This window comes from Notolepis coatsorum, assembly GCF_963971535.1.
Source record: "Notolepis coatsorum genome assembly, chromosome: 11".
Taxonomy (NCBI): Eukaryota; Metazoa; Chordata; class Actinopteri; order Aulopiformes; family Paralepididae; genus Notolepis; species Notolepis coatsorum.
Genome location: NC_140175.1, coordinates 93,937,122 through 93,961,098, shown reverse-complemented (window position 1 = coordinate 93,961,098; position 23,977 = coordinate 93,937,122). Strand labels below are relative to the sequence as shown.

The following is a 23,977-nucleotide window of genomic DNA, read 5'->3' as shown; positions in this document are numbered from 1 at the left end:
GTCTGTATTGTCGCTGTGAAAGGGTTAACCCTTTGGTAGTGTGGTAGTGAAAGGGTTGACCCTTTGGTAGTGTGGTAGTGAAAGGGTTAATATCGGCTCCTCTGCAGAATTGAGTTTTTGATATTTGTTTAATATTATTAAGTCATATTTTATTGACCACAACTGAATTGAAATGAACATCAGCTCAATTCAGTTTAGCATGAAGTCATCTGACTGTCCGTTCCGTTCCATTCCATTCTATTACATTGTACTCTATTCTATTACATTGTACTATATTCTATTACATTGTACTATATTCTATTACATTGTACTCTATTCTATTACATTGTACTCTATTCTATTACATTGTACTCTATTCTATTACATTGTACTCTATTATATTACATTGTACTCTGTTCTATTACATTCTATTACATTGTACTCTGTTCTATTACATTGTACTCTATTCTATTACATTGTACTCTGTTCTATTACATTATATTACATTGTACTCTGTTCTATTACATTATATTACATTGTACTCTATTGTAACCGCCTGACCCTCAGGAGCTGCTACAACTGGAGGACCGGCTGGGGAGTGTGAGCAGAGGGGCTGTCCAGACCACCATAGAGAGATACACCTTCCCACACAAATACAAAAAGGTAGAGGAGACGGTGGCTATTGTGGCTTACTACCCACACACACACACACACACACACGCACACACACACACACACACACACACACGCACACACACACACACACACACACACACACACACACACACACACACACACACGCAACGCACACACACACACGCACACACACACACACACACACACACACACACACACACACACACACACACACACACACACACACACACGTTCAAGTTTCTTTATTAGTTGTCATACAGAAGTACAGAATACTTTTATACAAAATGCTTCTTTCTGTTACGCTCCAGAGACTGTGCTAGGCAAAAATAGATAAGTATAAAATAAAATAAGTATAGCAAGTATAAAATAGAAGTCACGTACGTAGACACAAGTGTTCAGTATGTACATATGTACAATGTTCAATGCAGAGTAGAAGTAACTGAGTTACCATACAATATACTATACAATAATCTAATATACAATATACTATATAGTGCAAAGGAGAAATGGGATGAGGTACAATTTAGGTACAATTCACAGTAAGGTGTAATGAGGTATGGGTTGTAGTGCAAATTCTTTACCAATAAATATAAAGTGTGTTTAGGTGTTCTAAAGTGTGTAAAGTGGGTGCTGCAGTGAGTTGTTTGTTTAAAGTGAGTGTGTGCGTGTGGATGTGTGTGCTGTGAGTGCATTTGATGGTTGTTACATAGTGTTATTGTTCGTTGAGCATCCTGATGGCCTGGGGATAGAAGCTTCTTCTGAGTCTTTCTGTGCTTGCCATGAGACTCCGGTATCGCTTGCCTGACCGCAGCAGTTCAAAAAGGCAGTTGTTCGGGTGGCTGGAGTCCTTGATGATTCTCTTAGCCTTACCCATGCACCGCTTGTTGTAAATGTTCTGGAGAGTGGGAAGCCCCCCTCCAATTGTGCGTTCAGCTGAACGGGCCACTCTCTGTAGTCTGCTACGGTCTTGTGCGGTGCTATTCCCAAACCAGGAGGTGATATTGCCAGTCAGGATGCTCTCTATTGTACATGAGTAGAAGTTCTTAAGGATCTTCTGACTGACTTGGAACTTCCTTAGGCGCCTGAGGAAGTAGAGGCGTTGCCGTGCCTTCTTCACAACACTGTCAATGTGTGTGGTCCATGTCAAGTCCTCGGATATGTGGACTCTGAGGTACTTAAAACTGTTCACTCTCTCAACCGGTGCCCCGTCGATGCTGAGGGGGCTGTAGTCCCTGACCCCCGACCTCCTAAAGTCCACAATCATCACACACACACACACACACACACACACACACACACACACATACACACACACACACACACACACACACACACACACACACACACACACACACACACACACACACACACACACACACACACACACACACACACACACACACACACACACACACACACAGAATAATGCAATATGGTGTGTACTACACACACACATGTCCTTGGGATTACATATGTACCATGTAAACCAATAACACTCACCTCTAAGCTCCCATTGACGATGCCCCTTGACCCCCTTCTGCCCCGGCTCACAGAGGAAGCCCCTGGATCTGAAGATCGGAGAGGAGGAGGACGAGGAGACCGACGTGGATGAAAAGTGCACCATCTGTCTGTCCATGCTGGAGGACAAGGAGGACGTCAGGTAGGAGGACACGTCAACTCTCGGGGACACTTGTCCAGGGGTTCTACATAGGGAAGCACCGATCCGATATTGATATCGGATATCGGCCCAGATATGACTAAAATAGCTACGGAGCCAACTTTATTCATTTATTTATTATTATTATTATTATTTTTGAATGCTTTATTCAATACATTTTATTACTAAATATATATATATGTACAGATGACATTTATATATATGTGTTAATTTGTTACACTTTGTTTCACTAAGTTAGGAAAGCCTGATGTTGCCTTGCACAAAAGAATGATCCCAGTCTCTTCCACACAGTGAGGCATACAGTTTATTAATTGAACAATGGGTATCGGATCGGTACTCTGTATCGGCCGATACCCAAAGCCCAGGTATCGTTATCGGGACTGAAAAAGTTGGATCGGTGCATCCCTACAGAACATCCACAAATTCACACACATATGCACACACATACACACACACACACACACACACACACACACACACACACACACACACACACACACACACACACACACACACACACACACACACACACACACACACACACACACACACACACACACACACACACACACACACACACACACACACACACACACACACACACACACACACATAGACACACACATGTCCCCCTGAAATGTGCTCCATCTGTTTCAGTCTCTTTTCCACTGGGGATTTCATGGGCAGCAGTGGTGTAAGCATTTGCTCCTGCATGGAGCGTTGGGGCGAGGAGGGAGGGTCGGTTTACAGCATGTGGAGTGTCAGCTGTCCGAGAGAGAGGCGTGGGACTGTTGACCCGAGGCAACAGAAGTAGTTGCTACATGCTAGAGGGGACGGAATTAGCTCTCCGGGTGTTGTGTCACAAGCTTGTTGTAAGCAAATAACTGGGGGAGTATTTACAGTAACTTCCCCCACACAGAGCCGATGTGACTGACATCCCCCTCTCTTGTCTCCTCTAGGAGGTTACCCTGCATGCACCTCTTCCACCAGGGCTGCGTGGACCAATGGTTGGCCACCAGCAGGAAGTGTCCCATTTGCCGGGTGGACATCGAGACACAGCTGAACCCCGACAGTTGATGGATCTGGGGAGGACCAGAGCTTTTAGTCGCCCCAAGAAGTCAATCACCCTCTGGCGTGGATCCTGCTCTCTTCCACCCCGGGGGCCCTCTCTCCTGGCCCCTACAGCCCTCTCTCGGGTGCTTTGCCAAATGTCTCCAGACATCATGTGACATCATCACCCCCTCCTACCCCCCCCCCCCCCTTCTGACTCACGCTTTACTGAGCCAAGCCCAGGATTACTAACTGCACGAGAGGCCACTGGAGACTATCTCTCTATAAATAGAAGCACATCCCTTTGGAAAACAAAAACACACACACATTATGTACACACCGCCATGTACACAGGGTTTACTTGTAGCTTGCTGGTTTGTAGGTGGGGCGTGTGTCGTGGTTACTGTCGTGGTGTTTGTACCGTAGGTAGCCTGGGCCTGTATTTGTAGCATGTTCTTAAAAAGCCATGACTTGACGCACAGAGTGGAGAAACACCACCTGAACCCCCACTGACACTGGCTGGCTACGTTCCATCTCTCTCTCCTTCTCTCCCTCTCCGTCTGTACTTCTATCTTTCTCACACACACACACACACACACACACACACACACACACACACACACACACACACACACACACACACACACACAGACACAGACACACAGACACACACACACACACACACACACACACACACACACACAGACACAGACCCACAGACACACACACAGACCACAGACACACAAAATGCATATTCTGCCACACGTGAAAGCTTCACACAAACTACATGCTCTGCCGCCATGTTTGCCTAAAGATCATTTGTGGTAGTAGTACAGTAGCAGTATCCGACTGGTGATATTTTGGTGACCCCACCCCCCCCTCGCTTTGTGACGAGGAGGGGCAGTGACTTGAGTGTCGAGTCTCACCCAGCTTCTACTTTCTGCAATACAGTTGTACATTTAGCTTGGAACTGGTGGTTGTCGTGTTGAATAGGCCTCCTTCACCCGCTCTCCTGTGAAGCCCGAGCCCAGCGGTCGACTCGTCGTGTGTTTTTTTTAGAAAGTGTTGTTAAAAAAATTATAATAATAATAATAATTCCTTTTAACAACCAAAACAGTCCCAAACGGTGCACAGGTTCACGTGTGGTCTCCTGCCCTCCTCTGCGGACTCGCAGAGCGTGGCTAACCTAACCAATGCGTGGCCGAAAACCTAAAAGGTGCGTGTTTCAAGGCGACGTCTAGGAGCTACTGTAGTTGTGTGTAGGGACCGTTGGAGCGCTTGTAGAATGCGAAGCCAAATGAGGAAAACATTTAAATGAAGAAAAAAAAACATTTCTAATAATTAAAAAGTAGAATGAGAAAATCTTAAATGTATCCCATCATGCACTGCAGGTGTGTGTGTGTGTGTGCGGGGGGCATTGTGGGTAAGGGATAGCTGCCCTCCTGTCACTAGGTGTTCCGGCTGAGCAGCATAGTAAAATGCATGTTTCAGTGTTGGCTTGGGCTGTTAGCTTTGTTAGCAATTCTTAAATAATAATAGTAACGATGATAATAAAAAGGAAGGTGGGGGGTTGTCTGTGCATGATTTAGTTAATCTGAGCTGTGACTATCTTCTCAACACTAACAAACAAACAAACAAACAAACAAACAAACAAACAAACAAACAAACAAACAAAAAAAGAGCACAACGTCAGCGGCCGTCTCCCTGACCTGTAGCGCGTGTCCGTCCCGGCCTCCCAGGCGGGACAAGGAGTCCTATTGTGATGTTTACCTTATTGCCTAAAGAACAAGCACATGTCATGATAGATATAGCAACAATTTTTAATTTTTTTTTCTTTTCGGTGTTGCATTTGCGTTGGTTTCAGTATATTTAGGTATATAAAACACATCGTGTTTGAAAACAAGAGTGAGGAGCTTGTGTATTAAAAACTTGTGATTTTTTGTGTGACAGATCTCCCCTCGTGGTTGCTATGCTGGTTGCTATGCTGTATTGCTAGAACAACAATGTAGAATGTGGTGTGATGGGGTCAGTATCTCGCTCTCAGTGCACACAGACGGCCCCCAGCAGGATCAGATTACACGACACGGCTGCTAACGGTATTAGTCAACTTAAATGTTTAATTTAAGCAATTACTGCTCTTTCTTACAAGTTACTGTTATTTTTTTTTAGTTTTTAACCCCATTTTATTCACACATTCTGAGTCAGTAATTTCAATGCCACAGGGTCCAATGTTAAGGGATGACTTTAGGACCCTAACTGTATAATGCACTGAAATAGTAACGGATTGTGACTATTCCTAAAGACCCTAATAGCCTTGTGGACCAAGGGATCAAGTAGAGAGGATTAGGAGGGAAGGACCCTCTTCCTGTCTTGTGCACTGCCAGCGTTGACACTGCCCCCTGTAGTGGAGTTGTCTATGGGAACGTTTTGATAGTTTACACAGGGTGTTGTCAGTTGAGATGCCTTAAGTATTTAACAATCATAATTTATTACTAACTGTAGATATTGTGGGTAAGTATTTAATTTTATATCTTTTTTTTTCTTTGTTTTGTTTTTGCCGATTGAATCCTAATTTATTTATTTAGAAATAACACACAAAAAAACATTTGAAAAAAAAAAAACTATTACCTCATTTTTGCATCGTTTTAAATGGGAATGCTTCGCATGCGGTTGTATTTTTCAGACAAAAAAAATTAAGAAAGACAATTTTTTTTAATAACGCCCTGCTGTTTGAACTCTCCGGGCCGGCTGTGCGATGTTTACTGTCCCAGGCTGTGTACTGAGCCTGCTCTCTCTCTCTCTCTCTCTCTCTCTCTCTCTCTATCTCTCTCTCTCTCTCTCTATCTCTCTTTCTCTCGTGGTGCTGTGGATCTTGGTTACATTCCATTCAATGCAATTTCTCTGATCCCCTATGCTGTGATCTAGTGGACAAAAACTGCAATGGAGTGAAATGGTTTTATTTTAAATTTTTTCTTATTAGGTTTGTCCCTCCCCCTGTCTTGTTTTGCACTCATAGTTTTAACAATGGGAACCCTCTCACTGGCATAACAAAGTTACGATCATTTATTATTATTATTATTATTATTATTATTATTATTATTATTATTATTATTATTATTATTATTATTATTATTATTATTATTATTATTATTATTATACTATCATCATCATTATAGACGTTGTCTATTCAAGCTCTCTGCTTCTCATGCTGTTCTGTAAGCTCTTATTAATTCCATCATGTCTGAAGCATGTTCCTCCTCTTCCTCTCTCTCTCCGTGTCAAATTCCTTTCCCTCTCTTTTCAACTTTCACACTTTCTCCCGAGATAACTTTCCTCCTCCCTTCCTCTCTTTTCAAGCATAGCTTGTTGACTTGAGCATAACATGTGCCTCGCTTCTAAGTGTCAAGGAATATTCCCATCATGTGATTTGAGCTCTGTCACACGATCACCCGTGAAGCCGCCGCCTGATTGGTTGTAGAAATGACTGAGCTCAAACTACTCGGATGGGTGCGAGAGAAGTAATGGCAGCGACTGCCGCAAATGAAATAATGGCAACCAAAAAATAAGTGTTGAGTTTCCATCCTGTGGCTTAACCCTTTCACTACCACACTACCAAAGGGTTAACCCTTTCACTGTGACAATACAGAAGGTTAACCCTTTCACTGCCACACGACAAAAGTGTTAACCCTTTCACAACCACACTACAGAAGGTGTGGTAGTGAAAGGTTGACCTTCTGTAGTGTGGTAGTGAAAGGGTTAGATCAGTGGGTCGCCTTATGAAGGAGCTGAAGTAGCGTTTGATTGGATGCTGAGGAGGATGAGTCATTATCTCCACAGATTTCAAATCATCTTCTCTTGTATTATGAAGACCCGTTTCCCGGCAAAAGAGTATTAGAAACTGTGGAAATATTTCTAACAAAGAGGCATGTTTCACTGTGTAGCTACTTCACAAACGCTACGATTTGTTTTGCTTCTCTATTCACTTTATCTGCCGTCTCTTTCTCTTCTCTATTCACTTTATCTTGCCTCTGTTCTCTTTGCTTTCCTCCATCCCCGCTGTGAATTGAACCGTCCATCTCTCTTTCTGAATGCATCCACTCCTCTCTCTCACAATCCTCTCTCGACACAAAGAGAACAAGAGGATCTTAAAGCACAACCTTTCTTAAGAAAAAAAAGGAAAAAAATAAATACATAAAAGAAAATGCATGTTTTTTCTCAGGTTTCAATATATTCTCAATGGTATAAAAGTATATGGTGAAAATATATACGAAGAATATTACAGAAGATTATTAATTTTGCTGCTGCTTGAATCTAAAAGAAAAAAAAAGAAAACACAACTTGGAGGAAGAGAATCTATCCCAAAAAGTGCCAGTGAAAGGGCTGCCGCCGTCTATGTATGAGGAATCTGCTGTTTTAGCTGTGACTGCGCAATGTTTTTCAATATAGGATATTTTATCTGAAAATAGAACTATTTATCATTAATATTAAAGCAATAGCTCATTAATGATGACGATGAGTGTGTTGATGAAGAGCTGGATGAGCATATTATGGGTAAACGTTAGACTGACATTTGGTGGAATTTTGTACTTTATTTATTACTACTAATAATAATGATTTTAAAAGTTGCATCGCTAAACCCAAACCTGTTCTGTTTTTGTTTTTTTATTTTGATTTGAATTCATGGCTTGTATATTATCCTTTTTGTATGTGCTCTTTTTGTAATAAATTGGGTAAAAATGGATGAAAAGGTTTTGAATTCTTTCATGGCGTGATGCTTTCCTACACGTGTGCACAGACCTGTAACAAGCCGTGGTTGTGGCTAAATGTCTGGCCTTGACTTCTAGATGAATCCATTTTGTGCTTTGGCTCAGACTGAGAAGCTGAGAGCTATCCGTTTGCCTGGGTGATGAGCATGATGTGTGATTTGTTTTGGGCAGGGTTCCCACAGACATTGCAAAATGAAATTCAAGGACTTTCAAGTACTTTTCCAAGCACTATTTTTCATTTTAAAAGGGCATTTAAAAGGATACAATTCACTTTTAAATGCCGTTTTTTAATTGAAAAAAATCGGATCCAATATTTATGGCTTAAAAAAAAACAATTTCCGACAATTAGTTACACTTTAGATAAAAAAAATATATTTCTTGATTCAGAACAATTTTATCATGGATGAACAAAACTTTCAATGCGAATGGTTGATTTTAATTTCAAGGAATTTTTAAGCACCTTGTTAAAAAATTGGCTGTTTTCAAGGAATTCCAGGGCTTGACTTTTTTTGGTCAGAAATCAAGCACTTTAAGCACTTCAAGGACCTTGTGCGAACCCTGGTTTTGGGTAATGGGAGAAAATCATTATACGTTCACACTGCAGATGAAAGTGGCCCAAATCGGATTCCTTTGCTCATATTTGACTCTGATCAGATTTTTAACAGTGAACAGCAGCACACATGGAATCTGATCTTTTCAATTCTGATTTAGGCCACTTTCATAATGTGGTCCTAAATCAGAATACAGGTCAGATTCTTTGCAAAAGTCATGCAACCTTTACGTCACTCTGGGTTGTGATCTTTATGTCCATCCTCTTTAGTGTTCATTTGTGCATGCGGGTCAGTTCAGGAGCGTGACCAGTTCACACTGAAATCTAATATTGGCCACATTTAAAATGTGAACAACAGACCTAAAGATCATTTGTGGTAGTAGTACAGTAGCAGTATCCGACAGGTGATATTTTGGTGACCCCGCCCCCGTGCCTGCCCCCCGTCCCCCTCGCTTTGTGACGAGGGGCATGTCGAGTCTCACCCAGCTTCTACTTTCTGCAATACAGTTGTACATTTAGCTTGGAACTGGTGGTTGTCGTGTTGAATAGGCCTCCTTCACCCGCTCTCCCGTGAAGCCCGAGCCCAGCGGTCGACTCGTCGTGTGTCTTTTTTTAGAAAGTGTTGTTAAAAAAAAAAAAATTATAATAATAATTCCTTTTAACAACCAAAACAGCGTTTCATCACGGTGTAGCTTGACCCGGTGCACAGGTTCACGTTCACTGAGCAATAAATCACTGAACGTAACATCTGAAGATGACCCGACTTCACGTCGTCATTTTCAAAGCAAAATGGGTTGAAAAACAAATACTTTGACATTTTAAATAAGTGGTAAACAGTTCAGTCTTTTATATATATAAAAAAAATATTCCCGTTAGTACAAAGCAGCTGAGATATACATTCCATCATCCCTGATACACGACATTAAAAATGGTGGCACAATTGTGTTACCTGACCAAAAGAAGTACATTATCACGGTATTTCATGACACATTCTCAGGTTGTGAGGAAATACCTACTCATAACATATATAAAAAAACTAAAAACATAATGAATGTATAAACAGATCAGTTCCTGAGACATACAGAAGTTCTTTGGTCATTACCCTTAATCGATCCACATACGTGAAAGAGTATCTCTCCACCATGGAAATGTTGAACACTTAAATGTCTTTTTCAGATTGTTTTATAAATAAGTATTTTTTTTTAGTACTTGGGGTAGAGGACCCTGAAGATCTGTCCGTCGGCCCTTTCGGTGGCCAGCCACTTGCCGCAGATGAATATGGTGGTGACGCCGTTGGCCGTGTTGGTGACCTCCACGCGGTCAAGCAGCCAGCCGGGGCTCGGCCCGGAGTTGTCGTGCTGCATGCGCACGCGCAGCAGCTCCCCCATGTCCAGCATCTCCAGCAGGAAGCGGTCCGTTTGCTCGCGCTCGAAGAGGTTCCGGAACTTCTGCCGCAGCGGCCGCTGGCCCGAGTCGCCGTTGGAGCCGTAGATGGTGAGGAAGACGTTGGCGTCGGTGCCCGCGCCCTTCTCGTCGCCGGTGATGACGATGATCTCGTACTTGACGGGCACCAGGCTGCGGGCCTTGCTGGCGAAGCTCTCGATGGCCTTGGTTAACTCGAAGGTCATGAACTCGTCTCTCTTGTTAGAGAGGGGGACCAGGGCGTTGCAGCTGAAGATGTACCTGGGATGGATGGGTTAGAGGAGGAAGAATATGGTCCTTTTGTGTCTTTAGTCCTACATGCTTTACATGTCTGAGCACGCCATGTCAACAGCTCATTTACACAATGTTCAACTGGATGAAGAAAATGTATCGATGCCTGAATGAATTAATGTTACAACCCCAGTATGTCTAGGGGAAGGGGTGAATAACATAAAGGATGATTGTGTTGTAATTTGTGATAAATTAACCAGATGATAAATAATAAATAAATAAATAAAAGGTCACATATTATAATCTTTTCAATAAGTTAATTAAAACCTCTTAACCTGCAATGAGTCTCCTGGCCATTTTCGTTTTCGTTTTTGAGGACTGCATACTTTTTTTGCAAACCAAAACAACATACTTTCTACTTATAGCACATGCATGAGCCTGGTCTCTTTTGAAAGATGACATTCTGAAGTCTCTGAAGAAAAAATCACTTTTAGTGCTAACATAATAATAGAGTAACATAGGTCTGAACTTGAGTTGTAGAAAAACTTTTACTCAAGTTTTTCTGTAGTAGTTAGTAGAACAGAGGTAGTATTTCCCCAGAAGGTGGTATGGCTTACAAATACACCCATAGCCTGAATCCTTATGTAGTACATGTCCAAATTTCATAAAGATCCATTCAGAAATGAGTGATTAGGGGTGATTTTGGTAAACTGTGTACAAAATAATCTTTTTGTTTTCTCATAGACTTCAATTCATTCGGCTGTTTTTCTCTTCCTGTTTTCGCTCGTTAGTTTTTGTTTTGTTTTTTAGATTCATACATCCCCACATGGTGTTTCATTGGTAAGCCACACTCATTGGCTACAACGATCCACAATAATTTTCGAGATCGGATCAAGATTGACGGAACTACTGCGCCAAGAGTCGGGAGTGGTATTTTGCGCAATACCGTGTCACAAGCCTCAAATACCGGCATGTAACTTGAGAACCGCTATCGACAGGCAACAAATAAGCCTTCAATTCGATATATATATTGTATTACAAAATATGCACACCCGAGCCACTAGGGGTCGCCAACCCAAATAGCAAATCGTCCTAAAAACATCCCATATGCGAGTCGGCGCATTCTATATAGGTCTCTGAGGTCCCCAAAACATGTCTTTGGGAGTTTTCTGCTGAAAATACCACTCAGATTATGCATCCTAGCAGCCTCTATACCCCCTCGGTTTTAGTCTGCAGCTTAAAATGTAAATCATCTGCAGCTCCCCAATGCCCGCAATCCGGAACGGCAAGTGATCTCCGGTGTGCCCGGCTCACGAAATTCAGATCAAACTGTCAAACTAGGCATTGCAGATCAAATATGAGGTGAGATGCAGCAATTGTCGAAAATGGCTTGACCTAAAATGTTGTCCGAAACCTTTGGATTTGAGATAACCAAGGACGGTGCATTGTCTATGGTCCTTGATTGACGTGTTGACAGAGAGGCAAATCTGAATGACTTGAAGCACGTGTTTTCTGACCTCGGCAGCCCAAAACAATCTGACTGGGTCCTCCAATTTCATAGTTTGTGTGTTAGGACCAGCAGAGACTTGTGTATATTCTGCACGAGCACTGAAAAAGTGAGTTTTTCATACTATGTGACCTTTAATTAATAATAAGATAAGATATTACTTTATTGATCCCCTTGGGGAAATTCAGGTGTCATAGCAGCATGGGGAGGGGGGAGGGGAGGTACAGCATGGTAATAGTAGAAGACATAAATATAGGCAATACAATTATAATAAAGATAAAAAATAAGCAGTGTAAACAATATAATTAACTCCGAATATAAGCATATATTATATATATGCTTCTCCCGAAGCAACAGTTGTGATTGGAGAATCAAGAAAAGCGGGTGGGGTTTGAGGTCATTTATTACTGAAAGGCCCCTCACCTGTTGCCCAGCTCCTTCTCAATGACCATGACTTCCACCACATGCCAGAACACCTCCCCTTTCACCTTCTTCCCATCCTTGGGGGTGTGGCCCAGGCAGATGCCAGCGATGTCGCCCAGTTGCTTGGAGGAGAACTCAAACTTGTCAACGCTTCCCCTAAGGAGCAGAAAGAACCACACAGTAAAGGGATAGTTCTGAGTTTTCCCGAGTTAGTCACGTGACTAAGTTGCCCCGGACCTGCGCGAGCTGATGCGCTAAAAGAATACGACGGGGCTCTATGGAAAAACCATGGCACTCCCCTGACTAAAAGTAGTTTCAAACGAAAACGGCTGGATGTCATGTTGCCAAATCAGCATGGCTGCGAGTGTGAGTCTTTCACCTTTTACATATCTAGCTTTGACATGGATTGATTGTTTAGATCACTAGCATGGCTAACAAATGCAAATATATTGTAGTCTGCCCCATTCTGACCAGGATTACGTTCCTTTCTGCCCCGGTGATGCGCGCGGACACAGAGTCTGACGTATACGGCGAATATTGGTAGAATCCTTTCTCTGCACAATACAATCCATTTTTCATACTAATACTATAGCTCCGAATAGTTAACCACAAACGAATGCAAGTCAATGGGGTCAAGCTCCTGGCTGGACAAGCTGACTGAAGCGGAGTGAAATCTACCTTGTGTGGAGTGGGTTAGCGTCAGTCAGCTCGTACAGGCAGGAGCTTTGACCCCGTTGACGTTGAATTAGTTTGTGGCTAACTGGATGGAGCTAGTATGAAGGAACAGCATCGATTGTGCTGAGAAAGGACTCTACCAATTGACAACATCATTGTTTCACTACCACTCTACCAAAGGCTTAACCCTTTCACTGTGACAATACCGAAGGTTAACCCTTTCACATCCACACTACAGAAGGTTAACCCTTTCACTCACACACTACAGACGGTTAACCGTCTGTAGTGTGTGAGTGAAAGGGTTAACCTTCTGTAGTGTGGTAGTGAAAGGGTTACGTTGGAAATAGGGCTTAAAAGACTTTGTGAACAACCATATTGGCACAAATATAGGATGACCCTGATTATAAGAGGACACCTCCTTTTTCAATAGTTATTTTTTATTTATTTTTAATTTTTTAAGTGTTTGAATTATTATTATCATTTCTTATAATAGAACATTTAATTAAATTAAACTGTGGGCTAATGGTATTTCTAACACCATTCAACCATCTCAAAGTGAAAAATAGAACCATATGTTATATATTTCAATATAACATACATTGATCACCATGACTTTAAAATTGTAATCATAGTGGCACAGTGGGCAAGGCGCTTGCCACTAACGCAGGATATGCTGAGTTCGAGCCCAGCTCTCGGCGTTGCTACCTACAGGTCGGTTGGTGCGCCTGTACAGCAGAATCAGGAAGTAACGGGGGCAGCGTGAGCCTCCCACGCGTTACTCCTCGCCACTGAGAGATCGCGCTGTACAGGTGAAAAGATGTGACGGCTGCATCCTCGTGTACCGGAGGGGACACGTGATGCAAGGCTTCGTCCTCACTGCTGCCGACCAGTGGGAGGCATAGTCTAGCAACGTCCGAGACAGGGGAGGGGAGAATTGAAGGGAGAATTGGCGAGGCGAAATTGGGATGGGAGAAAAATAGAAGAATAAGGAGAAAAAGTGGATCAAATTTTTTTTTTAATCATAGCTCCTCAGTCCTTGGTTAACTTGGTTAACTTGGTTAACTTTTAGGACTTGAAGCAGATACGACTTCAAGCTAGTGTTATGTCATATGAAACTATACAGCCTGAAATCCATAGATACCAAACATGTCATACTAACTTACCAAGAAAGGGGATAAATATTGCTCCAAAGTTACACTTCCTCCCCCAAAACACCCCTCAATCCTTAGTGAAAGGTACCCATGTACATGTCAAAATACTTCCCAAAGGTCAGTGAATACCACGACCACAACACAAGCTCCACAAATCATGTTAAACCCAGATTCGGCTCAAACAACAGACTAAACACGTTTCACAATTATGCCACATCAATGTGGAACGCCCTACCCACAGCTGTAAAGGAATGCGAATCACTACCCACTTTCAAAACCACTCTCAAAGAGCACCTACGGGAGACTGCAATTCGAAACTGGCCCCTGTAAATGTCCAAACCCAACCCCCTCCAATGTACAGCCCCCCCCCCCCCCCCCCCCCCCCCCCCCTCTGGGCAAAACACATCCATCTATATTCCGGCCAAATACGGTATTCTAGTATGCTATTCTGATTGGCATCATATAGCAGAAAATGACTCCACGCTGGATGAATTCACAATGGGAGATGTCTATGCTAGCAGAATTATTATTACCAATTATTATTGGTCCTGGCTCAAGTGCTCTGGCAGGAGGGTAATCATTATGATCAGTGTGATAGAAAATATACAATCATTAAAAACGTCAATTCCCCCCCCCCCCCCCCCCCCCATGTCTTAATTAATTGTACTTGTCTGATCCTGAGTACAACCTACCGCAGGAACCTCTTCTTTTTTGACGAGTTCTCCAGCACTAATTCTTTTGATCGCCCCTTCTTCCCTTCGAGTGCAATCCAGGCGTTGTCTTTGGTGTCTGCGTCTTTGGTGTTCGCCGTCGTGGTGATGATTTCATATTCTGTCAGGAGGGGGAAACACAGACGCAGTGAATTTCCCCAGGGGGTGTCTCTGAATTCTCCTCGTCTAAAGTGACTGTGAACCGAGCGACGCACAGGGCATGAATAGACACTATATACGCCAGACTGGCCATACGATGTGTGTAGTGTTTAAAATGGCTGGGACGTTTGATATTGATACCGAAGCTAAAAAAGATTATACACAGACTTCACTGTGACAATATGTCAGAACGTAGTTACTTACAATGAACTGGCTAAATGGATAACTGGCTTTGATGAAATATTGGAACCTATTCTACACGTTCAAATGACTGGTCGGTTCTTAGGGTTCCTCGAGTTTGCTCTGAACTATAGGAAAAACTGCTTTTTCCTTTGATACCTGGAATGCCCTCCAACTGACTCTTAAGCTGAAGGTTCTTCCTTCTTTTGCTGCATTTAAAAGTATGATCTCTGACCACTGTGTGTCGACTTGTAACTGTCTTAGCTGATTTCTTATTGTGTATTCTTATTTATTGTGCCTATATGTATGAAATTGCTGATAAGTCACTGTAAATGAGGGTAACCTCAGTGTCTTATGAGTTGAAATGAAAAGCAAAATCAACACTGCTGTCATAGCATGCTGTATATTTGTAAATAGAAGTTAATATGTTTGATTTTTCTTGGTTTCTTTTTCCTTATACTGATATTGTAATTTACTATCATGTATTTTCAGCTGTCTTATGTCCACCATTAACATGTCTGACCTGCTAAGGTGAAAATATAAAAATAGGGCTAAGTCATGTACATGTATATTTTTAAATCCGTGTGAATGAAGCCTTACTGGTCTTTTCATTGAGATCTAGGATATTATTGTTAGCACAGGCCAGTTCCCTCATGATCTGTCCATCATCATCATTCTTGGCCAGCCATCGATCACAGGGGAAGCGGAACGTCTTGTCCAAGGTCTCATCTTTCACATCGATGTACTCCACATGCCATCCCGGAGCAGGACCTGCCCAGGGTTATTATGGGATTAAAAACACATGTGAAATGAACACCATCTTCAGTGCATTCTGATTGATATGCCATATATGCCACTGTCCAAGATACCTTCCATTCAGAAATTAGTTTTTGTTATGGGTAACGCACGTTTCACATTCTTCCCTGGAGAGGGAGAGCTTCTCTATACTTCCCTGAAATCTGAGTTGCATGTGTGATGTCACTAATAAGTTGAACCTCTCATGGTCCAACATGGTAACTTGACACCTTTAATAGAAAGTTGGTATTGACATGTCTTGAAAGAATATAAGCTGCTGAAAATGAAGTTTCGAAAGGAAAATAAAGTAATTTGAAGTTGAAGTTGACTTAATATGAATGGGTGCTAGCATATTTATAGATCCTTGTATTCTGAATGAGGGTAAAGGTGTAGAGATATTGTTAAGCCATTTTCAGTAATTTAGTGAACAATTACTAGTATGTTGAAATGGTTTAAAATACATCTGGAGGGGATTTTTAAGTATTTGGTGGTATTCCAAGCTGATCTAGGAGTTGAGTGACAACCTTGTATCTCCAATATAGTTGGTTTTCATGTTTTTTTACTTCTAAAATGTACACGGTTCTCTAAGTTGTGAGCATGTCTCATAATAATAATAATAATAATAATAATAATAATAATAATACGCTTTATTTGGATAGCACCTCTCATACAAGAATTGCAGCCCAAAGTGCTTCACAGCAGTGCCGTAGACACAAAATAGACATAGGTGTAATTATAGACAGGCGTAAAATGAGAAGAGAATTGATATTAAAACCACCCCGGAAAATGTGCAATGGATTTCTGTCGTTAAAATCTATAGGAAAAATATTGTAATAGATTTCTTATTGATTATGATTTCTGACATTAAAATCTATAGGAAAAAGATTGTAATAGATTTCTTATTCATTATGATTTCTGACTTTAAAATCTATAAAAGACTATTAGCAGATTTCTGACAAAAATAAAAGCAATAGAATGAGTATAAAAATAGAGCAGTGTAATCAAATGCATACATTAGCATAAAATAGACAATAGTGCAGTGCAATAAAATAGTTCTCATCTACAGTCACAACAATAACAACAATCACATTCTGGACGCAATGAGTCCAAGCAGCAGAGTGTATTAAAAGGCTAAGGTATGTGTTCTAACTGCCACAGGGGGATTGGAAGCCAGTTATGGAAAGAATTTGATTGGAAGGTCAAAATGAGATTCTTCAGAACTCCATTGACAGCATGTGTCTTCAAAAAGGACTCTACCAACAAATGCTGGAGGGAATGTGGTATGGTTGGGGATCATACGCACATATTCTGGGACTGCCCAAAAATACAGACGTTTTGGAAGGATATAAAAGAAGAAATAGAGAAAATATTGGAAACGGACATCCCTATGTTGTTTCTGTTAGAAATACAGAGTGAACGAGTGTTGGACACGGATCAGTACTATAATACTACACATCTTATTGATGATTGCAAAAAAAAAAGATTACTATTAACTGGATGAAACCTGAGCCCCCTACGACTGCTCAATGGAAACAGAAAGTTAACACATGACACAGGTGGAACACATGACAGCCCAGCTACAGTTGAAAAAAAAGGCTAAGGTGACACATGACACTAAAGACCACGAAACCCATTCAAATGTATAACATCTGAAAAATACAAGAGGTTGTTATTCTTCATTCATAAAACACTGACGCCAGTGTCTCTGACAGTTTGACTGGCTGACCTGAGTTGTCGTGCCACAGCCGTACTTTGGACAGTTCCCCCAGGCCCCAGAGCTCTTGGAAGCGGAAGGTGTCCGTCTGCTTGCGTTCAAACTTGTTGGACTTGTTGCACTCTTTCAAGGCCAGTGTCCCCGTGTCCCCGTTCTCTCCGAATAGGATGAGCCACACGTTGGCGTCGGTGCCCGCCCCTGAGGAGAGCAGGGAGAGAGTCACCAACCTCCTGAACATCCGTCTGCCCAGATGACTAGCCTTTACCACCACGCATGATGGTGCCAGTCACCCTTTGAGACAACCAGTGACACACCCCATGCTTGTACAGAGCATATAGTCTATCTAGTAGTAGATTAGATTCGATTTGATTCGATCAGATTAAAATGTATTGTCATCATACAGCACAAGTACAGTACAACAAAAAGAAGTTTGGCATCCAACCAGAGTGCAAGTGTAACAGTAGAGTGCAATAGTAATATACAATGTATAGAGCAGACCTGGGCATTGATGATTCTGACCGGCCCGCAAAAGATTACACCATTAAAAAAAATAAATAAAATTTAATCGTTTTTCAAATTTTTAATTTTTTTTTTTAATTTTTGTATCTTTTTTATTTTCATGTCAACGTTCACACGCACAATATATGCTTACCTAGGATTTGACTTGATTCAACAACAAAGCAGTCGGGGCAATGGCAAGCCAAAAACGGTCAAAAGTGTGGTTATTTGAAGTTTGGATTTTTTTTCACAACTGAGGTAGGTAGATTACATTTTTAGAGACTAAGGCCCCGTTTAGACGAGCGTTTTGTGAACAGAAACCGCAAAAGTCATCTTGCGGTTTCACTTTTAATTTTACGTTTAGACGAGCGTTTTGGAGTGGAATTCTCCGTGCAGACGACGCTGTAACGACGGAGACCCGCTGTCACACGATTGGCGCATATGTCACATGACGTGCTGTGAAGACCCGCTCTACTCTGCCTCTGATTCGCAGACTGTGGATGGGGAATGTGATTGCACCAAAGCAGAGTCACTCACAGACAGTGGCTCCACTCACGCCACGGGACAGATTCTTGTGTATTTAACCCTTTCACTGCCACACGACAGCCGGTTGTGTGATAGTAAAGGGGTAACCTTCTGTCGTGTGGCAGTGAAAGGGTTAAAAGTACTGCCAATGTAGCCTTCAGGTGATCTCCGTTGATATAAGTCAGACATACTTGCTTTGTTTACGTCTCGGCTACTGGCGCATACCTGCTACCTGTGACGTAAGCAGTACGCGCGACCAGAGCCGTGACAACCCTTTCGTCATCGTTTTAACAGATTTATACGGTTTGATAGTTTAGACGAAAGCGCAAAGCTTTTGCGTTTCTAGGAATTCCACCCTGGAAGGTAGTCTCACTTTTTTGCGGTTTCACCCCGTAAAAACGCCGTTTCCGTATAAACGAAAGGCACATCTGTAAAAATATTTTTGCGGATTCACCTGCTAGCGTTTCCGTCTAAACGGGGCCTAAAGTACAGAAAAAAGGTAACGTTAGGTACCGGTATCGATTCACAGGTACCGGTACCGTATCGGTTCAAATGTGAATGGTACCCATCCCTACTGAGCACACAACTGCAGGGCAAGGTCATTTTTGCTCATGAAATGCATAGCCATGTGAAAGCCTTCATGACAAAGTTGCAATTAATTTCAAGGCAACTAGGCAGCAACAATCTCGAACACATGAAAACCCTGAAAGAAGTCAAACCATCAGATGATCACCGGCACAGGTACTCATCCATGTTAGGAGAGGAGAACTGCATGATGAATTTTCAAGGCGCTTAAGATTTTTAAAAGGTTGAGGATGAAATGCAGCTGGTTTCCTCTCCCTTTACCTGCAGTGTTGATAGTGCACCCACTGATGTTCAGCTTGAACTCATTGACCTGCAGTCTGATTCACTACTGAAAGAGCACTTTAAGTCAGCATCACTGCTAGAGTTCTACTCTGCTCTCAAGGAGGAGAACTTTCCAAACATGGGGAGACATGCTCAGAAGATGTTGGTTCTCTTTGGATCCACCTACATATGTGAACAGACATTCTCAGTCATGAAGTTTACCAAATCCAGGTACAGATCCTCTCTCACTGATGAACATGTCAGCTGTGCTTCGCATCTCCACCTCAGACATTCAACCTGACTTTGATGGACTTGTTAAAGCTCAAAAGAGACTGGATTTCTCACACTGAATGAAAAAAAAGAACTGAAGAACACTAAAATGTGGGAATATAACAAGTGAAATGGGACACTTGATCCTTTTCTTTTTTCTGCACAGTAAAAAAAAGAACTGAAGAACACTAAAATGTGGAAATATAACAAGTGAAATGGGACACATGATATTTTTTTTGCACAGTTCTGAAAACATTAAATGTAAAGTCAAAAAGGCTACAAAACTGGGACACTTTTCTTTACACAGTTACACAGTTCAGTGACATGTCTTGTTTATTTTAGCTACAAAGATGATGTGATGTCTTTAGAAATCTAAGAAAATCCTTGTTTCAATAGTATATGAAACTCAAAATGCCCTTTGTTATTAATGTGACTGAAAATGAGTTAAATGTTTCACATTTTGTTTATCATTATTATTATTTATCATTTTGGAAATTCTATTTGAATAAATTATATTTTTGAAAGCTAACCTCACCTTTTAATTGCCAAAGAATAACATACACTCTTACCAGCGGTCAAAACAATGCAATTTACTGCTTTTTATATAGAAATAAAATGTATATTATGCATAATTGAGTTTGGAATTTTGGCCCGGCCCTCCAAAATATTTTCAGTTGCTCATTTGGCCCCCTGGGAAAAATAATTGCCCACCCCTGGTATAGAGGCTGGTGGAGGATACTCTTTTGTCTTTTGAGTGTCAGTGTGGTACTCTCAAAAATATGTGCATATCTTGTGTAATTTTTGCAATTGTTTATATCTAATTATTATGACTAGAAGGATTGTGGTAGACTTCATGTTGCCAGCTGCACGCTAATATAATTAACAAATTTTACATTTACTGTGAGGAGAAGCCATAGGTTATGCAGGAAGTGGAGGGCGGAACCTATTAGTTCAGGTGATGCGCCAGGTCCCCCTAATGGCGCTTTTCCACTGCATGGTACCTACTCTACTCTACTCTACTCTACTCTACTCTACTCGGTATTTTCGGTTTTCCATTACCAAAGTACCACAGTTGCACGAGGATTTCGGACAGAGATACGGGATGGTTTGAAAGCTCGGCGTTGCTAATAAACATTTTAAATATTTTTTATAAACTGCTCAACACTGCATTATTTCCGGCGTTGGCTGCCTGGTGTGATCACAGCGCATGCGCATCATGCACCCAACGCCGGAAATAATGCCGTTTTGAGCAGTTTATAAAAAATATTTAAAATGTTTATTAGCAACGCCGAGCTTTCAAACCATCCCGTATCTCTGTCCGAAACCCTCGTGCAACTGTGAGTACATTTGAAATGTCTCTGTGATACTTGTATAACGAACAGTTCAGCCAGAACCAGTCCTTCAGGGTAAATCTAGGTTGGTTTCCTATTGAGGATCAAGTGACTGTGGATTCACTCGGTGAGCTCTCATGCTGATCACCAGCAGCCCCGCCTCCCCACACGGAGACAAACTGAGTACTTTATTTTAGTACCTGCAGTGGAAAAGCAACATGGTACCAGGTACCTAAAGCGAGTAGAGTAGAGTAGAGTAGAGTAGAGTAGAGTAGAGTAGAGTAGAGTAGAGTCGAGTAGGTACTATGCAGTGGAAAAGCGCCATATGGTGACGGTTTCCGCCCTCTCCCCAGATGAGATTTGGACCGGATTTAGAATTTTGAATGTAATGAGGATTGTGAAATAAGTTGAATGGTTAATAACGTCAATACATTTATATTTGATATATGTTATGAGAGTGCGCATTGTGACACACCACGACAATTGGGGGGAAATGGCATTTGTCACGTTATCAGTTACAGATGGCGAACACGTGCCATTGGGTCATAGAAGACGTTATGGTCATAATGTACATTGTACATTGTTTATTCAATGCTGGGCCCTGAACACTTGACAATAATGTGAAATAAGGTTAATTGTTATCTGTGAATTGAGTTCTAATGTTGAAGGTAGGGATGGGACTTTCTAGCAAAAGTGCTATTCGAAAATCGGTGTTACTTAAGATAGAATATTCACCCCCCCCCCCCCCCCCCCCAAAAAATAATTTTTTTTTAAATATATATACAATAAATCAAAATGACACCATTCACCATCGTAGCCTATAATAACAGAATTGCATTGGCCTATCAACCGGCTTTAATAAACAAACAGAAACAGTAGCATGTGCATCTTTTAGATCAATTAGGCTATGAAAATTAGGCTGCCTCTAAATATAATCAATAGGAATCAAAGGAATCAAATAAGAATGTTTGCTTCAATAAAAAAAAAGCATTTCATAAAAAAATAAAGAAAAAAGAAATACAAAACGAATAATCGATTGTAAAAGAAATGAAATCGATCTTAATGCACCAGTCAGAGCTTAAAGCTAATGAGATGCCATTTTGGAAAGTTTGGGTTGAGCTAATATTTCGGGTAAACTACAATTAAGTTTAACGGTAAAAGTATGTTTATTTATGGTGTTCAGTGAGTACTGTATACAGGTGGCAAAGACGCCCCAAAGGAGAAATATGGTTATCTCACCTCTCCATCCCTCTCTACTCCTCTCTCTCTCCCTCATCTCTCTCTACTCCTCTCTCTTTCCCTCATCTTTCTCTATCACCTCTCCATCCCTCTACTCCTCTCTCTCTGCCCCTCATCTCTCTATCACCTCTCCATCTCTCTCTACTCCTCTCTCTCTCTCCCTCATCTCTCCATCCCTCTACTCCTCTCTCTCTCCCTCATCTCTCTCTATCACCTATCCATCTCTCTCTACTCCTCTCTCTCTCTCCCTCATCTCTCCATCCCTCTACTCCTCTCTCTCTGCCCCTCATCTCTCTATCACCTCTCCATCTCTCTCTACTCCTCTCTCTCTCTCCCTCATCTCTCCATCCCTCTACTCCTCTCTCTCTCCCTCATCTCTCTCTATCACCTCTCCATCTCTCTCTACTCCTCTCTCTCCCTCATCTCTCTCTATCATCTCTCCATCCCTCTCTACTTCTCTCTCTCTCCCTCATCTCTCTCTATCACCTCTCCATCCCTCTCTACTCCTCTCTCTCTCTCCCTCATCTCTCTCTATCACCTCTCCATCCCTCTCTACTACTCTCTCTCCCTCATCTCTCTCTATCACCTCTCCATCCCTCTCTACTCCTCTCTCTCCCTCATCTCTCTCTATCACCTCTCCATCCCTCTCTACTACTCTCTCTCCCTCATCTCTCTCTATCACCTCTCCATCCCTCTCTACTCATCTCTCTCCCTCATCTCTCTCTATCATCTCTCCCTCTCTACCACTCTCTCCCTCGCTCCTTCCCACAAAGGTGTGATCTTACTGTGAGGGTTCGGTGTGGGAATAGGTGAGGAGACCCCAAATGCAGGAACACGAGCAGAGAGAGTAGAGGCAGAGATGACGAGATGAAGTGAACAGGCTTTTACTTGACAGTTGCAACAAGGATACACGTCAAAACGGTAACAAACAAAAGCAAACTGTAAAACCCGAAAACAATACTCAGCAGTGCTGGAAAAATTTGGACAAGGATAATGAACGGACTCACTGGGAAATACCGGAGTGACAAAGGTGAGTACGTGACCGAACACAACTTGAGACAAAACAATGACAAAACAAAACAATGGCGCGACAATGAATGTGAGAAACTGGCAGCAATAAGTACTGCCCGTGATTGCTAATGAGTGCCAGCTGGCTTAAGGCCAGGCATGGCCAAGACAGGTGAACACAAAGTACTAGTAAAAGAAATCTCACACTATAAATAAAAGCATGAGGGAATATCTTAAAGGAAAACATATGTAAAGGAACAACCCTTAAAGGAAACATATGTAAAGATTAAGTGAATATTTTGGTAACCATTGACAGTGATAACCGGAGGCACTGAGTCAAATGTAAATAATGTAATGTATGATTGATAAGTGATGTTTTATGAATAAAACTCCGAGAGGAGATTTGGACCGGAACGTGAACAGGTTGTGTCTTCATTCCATGTGACCATTACTATGTGTTTCAGGAGGGAATGATGACATCGACCGCACATGATTTGTGAAGGTACCCGACAGCTTTGGGACCCGTAACATCAGTCTAGAAAATTGTTATATAAATGCAATGGTTCATTCATTTATTAATTGAATCAATCAATCATACAATCAATTAATCAGT

The 23,977-nt window shown here is 41.8% G+C and overlaps 2 protein-coding genes across 2 annotated transcripts in view; one reads left to right on the top strand and one right to left on the bottom strand.

Annotated features, from left to right (window-relative positions):
* ark2ca (arkadia (RNF111) C-terminal like ring finger ubiquitin ligase 2Ca) overlaps positions 1–3,391 on the top strand; it is a gene marked incomplete at both ends in the record, with an annotated part of 13,248 nt that extends 9,857 nt beyond the window's left edge. The window contains 3 exon segments of the mRNA XM_084324346.1: positions 547–642; positions 2,190–2,296; positions 3,274–3,391. Coding sequence (XP_084180472.1) covers positions 547–642; positions 2,190–2,296; positions 3,274–3,391 — 321 coding nt within the window.
* Positions 3,392–9,882: 6,491 nt separating this feature from the next.
* loxhd1a (lipoxygenase homology PLAT domains 1a) overlaps positions 9,883–23,977 on the bottom strand; it is a gene marked incomplete at both ends in the record, with an annotated part of 180,996 nt that continues 166,901 nt past the window's right edge. The window contains 5 exons of the mRNA XM_084324540.1: positions 9,883–10,363; positions 12,264–12,419; positions 14,782–14,920; positions 15,739–15,909; positions 17,660–17,845. Of these exons, the coding sequence (XP_084180666.1) occupies positions 9,883–10,363; positions 12,264–12,419; positions 14,782–14,920; positions 15,739–15,909; positions 17,660–17,845 (1,133 nt within the window). The remainder of the gene's footprint in view (positions 10,364–12,263; positions 12,420–14,781; positions 14,921–15,738; positions 15,910–17,659; positions 17,846–23,977) is intronic.